This window comes from Atta cephalotes (assembly GCF_000143395.1).
Source record: "Atta cephalotes unplaced genomic scaffold scaffold00028, whole genome shotgun sequence".
NCBI lineage: Eukaryota > Metazoa > Arthropoda > Insecta > Hymenoptera > Formicidae > Atta > Atta cephalotes.
This window is the reverse complement of record NW_012130092.1, coordinates 2,905,009-2,906,965: the sequence shown is the minus strand read 5'-3', so window position 1 is coordinate 2,906,965 and position 1,957 is coordinate 2,905,009. Positions and strand designations below refer to the sequence as shown.

At 30.3% G+C, this 1,957-nt stretch overlaps 1 protein-coding gene across 1 annotated transcript in view; it reads left to right on the top strand.

The window, feature by feature from the left end:
* Positions 1-1,921, top strand: part of LOC105620683 (hydroxyacid oxidase 1) — a gene marked incomplete at its 3' end in the record, with an annotated part of 12,717 nt that extends 10,796 nt beyond the window's left edge. The window contains 4 exon segments of the mRNA XM_012202172.1: positions 429-684; positions 1,108-1,236; positions 1,495-1,627; positions 1,802-1,921. Coding sequence (XP_012057562.1) covers positions 429-684; positions 1,108-1,236; positions 1,495-1,627; positions 1,802-1,921 — 638 coding nt within the window.
* Positions 1,922-1,957: the final 36 nt, after the last annotated feature.

Genomic DNA, 1,957 nt, shown 5'->3' with positions numbered 1-1,957 from the left:
GTGTGTGTGTGTGTGTGTGTGTGTGTGTGTGTGTGTGTGTGTGTGTGTGTGTGTGTACATAAACTTCAGTTAATTTAATCGATTAATGCTCACTTTCACCAATGTAGATTAACTTTAATCTCGATTCAATTTGCTCTTCATCTTTTTCTAGTTCTAAATATTAGAAAAAGAATAAGTTGAATTGAGATTAAAGTTAATTTATATTGATGGACAGGCATAATTCAACCAGCAGATCGCTTAAAGTAAAATTTCTAAATTGAATGAAACTGTTCGAATATTTTTATTATACATATAATAAATATATACAATTATATATATATATATATATGGATAATAAAATATTCGGACAGCTTTATTCAATTAATTATAGATACATTATTTAAATTTTTTTTACTGTAAATAGTTTTGTCACTTTTATCTATTTGTAGCTGCTCAAGCAGCAGGAACGATTTTCACTCTTTCGACGATAGCCACGAGCAGTATAGAGGAAGTGGCAGAAGCTGCACCGAAGGGTATAAAGTGGCTCCAACTCTATATTTATACTGATAGGAATGTTACCTTAAATTTGATAAGACGCGCCGAATGTGCTGGTTTCAAAGCGCTGGTTCTCACCATCGATGCGCCAATTTTTGGTGATCGACGCGCCGATTTGAGAAACAAATTTTCACTGCCTAATCATTTGAGGTAAGCATTTAGAGGTGTATAGAAAATATTGAATATATTGAATGTGCAGCAAATGTACTTATATAAAAATACGTAGATAAGCAGTATGAGTTAGTAAATTGCTATTAACTGTAAAGAATACAAAGAGATAATTAACGGCAGCTTTGTAAGAGTTCTATGTACAAAATAAAAAAAAGTATTTTTCATTTTTTATTTTTCAAAGCTAATCTATCATAAAAAGATTAGATTTTTCAATGTTTATAAATACAAAAAATTAGTTAACTTTATAAATTTAAAATAGATAATAAATAACAGATAATAGACACAATGAAATAGTCAATCCCACATTATGTATTTTAAAAGTATTATAAATGTATTATAAATTTATTTTAAAATGAAATTTATAATATACGGTAAAAATAGAATTTTACGTTTTTGCTTTAGATTCGCAAATTTCCAAGGTGATTTATCGAAACGAATAAATTCAGCGAAGACCGGCTCTGGTCTTAATGAATATGTTACTGCACTGTTCGATACATCTCTTTCCTGGGATGACGTAAAATGGCTTAAAAGGTATCTGCATATCATTGTTTGTGAACTTTCCTTATCTCGACATTTTGGAGCAGTAATGCCCGTATTTACAATCAGGTCTTATATTTAAGGCTTCCTTAAATTTATCTTCAGATGCTCTACAAATTATTTTATTGGCTATTGAGCATCTAAAGATAAATTTAAGGAAGTCTTAAGTACAAGGTCTGATTATATGAATACAGGCATCTTTTACCATGTAACGAGCAAATCAAATACCAATTTGAATCAAATTTGTCGTAGAATTACAACACTACCGGTAATTCTTAAAGGAGTATTAACAGTAGAGGATGCACGTTTAGCCGTGGAAAATGGGGTTGATGCCATCATAGTATCAAATCATGGTGCGCGTCAGATAGATAGTGTTCCAGCAACGGTTGGTTAATTTCTTAAATAGCTTTCGATATTGAAAATTTAGAATATAGTTAAACAATTTAGAGTATTAAACATTTAGAAGATTATATAGTATATATGGTATATATATAGTTATATAGTATATACGATTATATACGAGTATATACATGAAATATTGAAATAATTGTATTCACAGATTGAAGTTTTACCTGAAATAAGCAAAGCCGTAGGAGATAAAGTTGAAATCTATATGGATGGTGGAGTGATGCAAGGCATTGACGTGTTTAAAGCATTGGCATTGGGTGCAAAAATGGTATTCATTAAATACACACACACACACACACACACACAC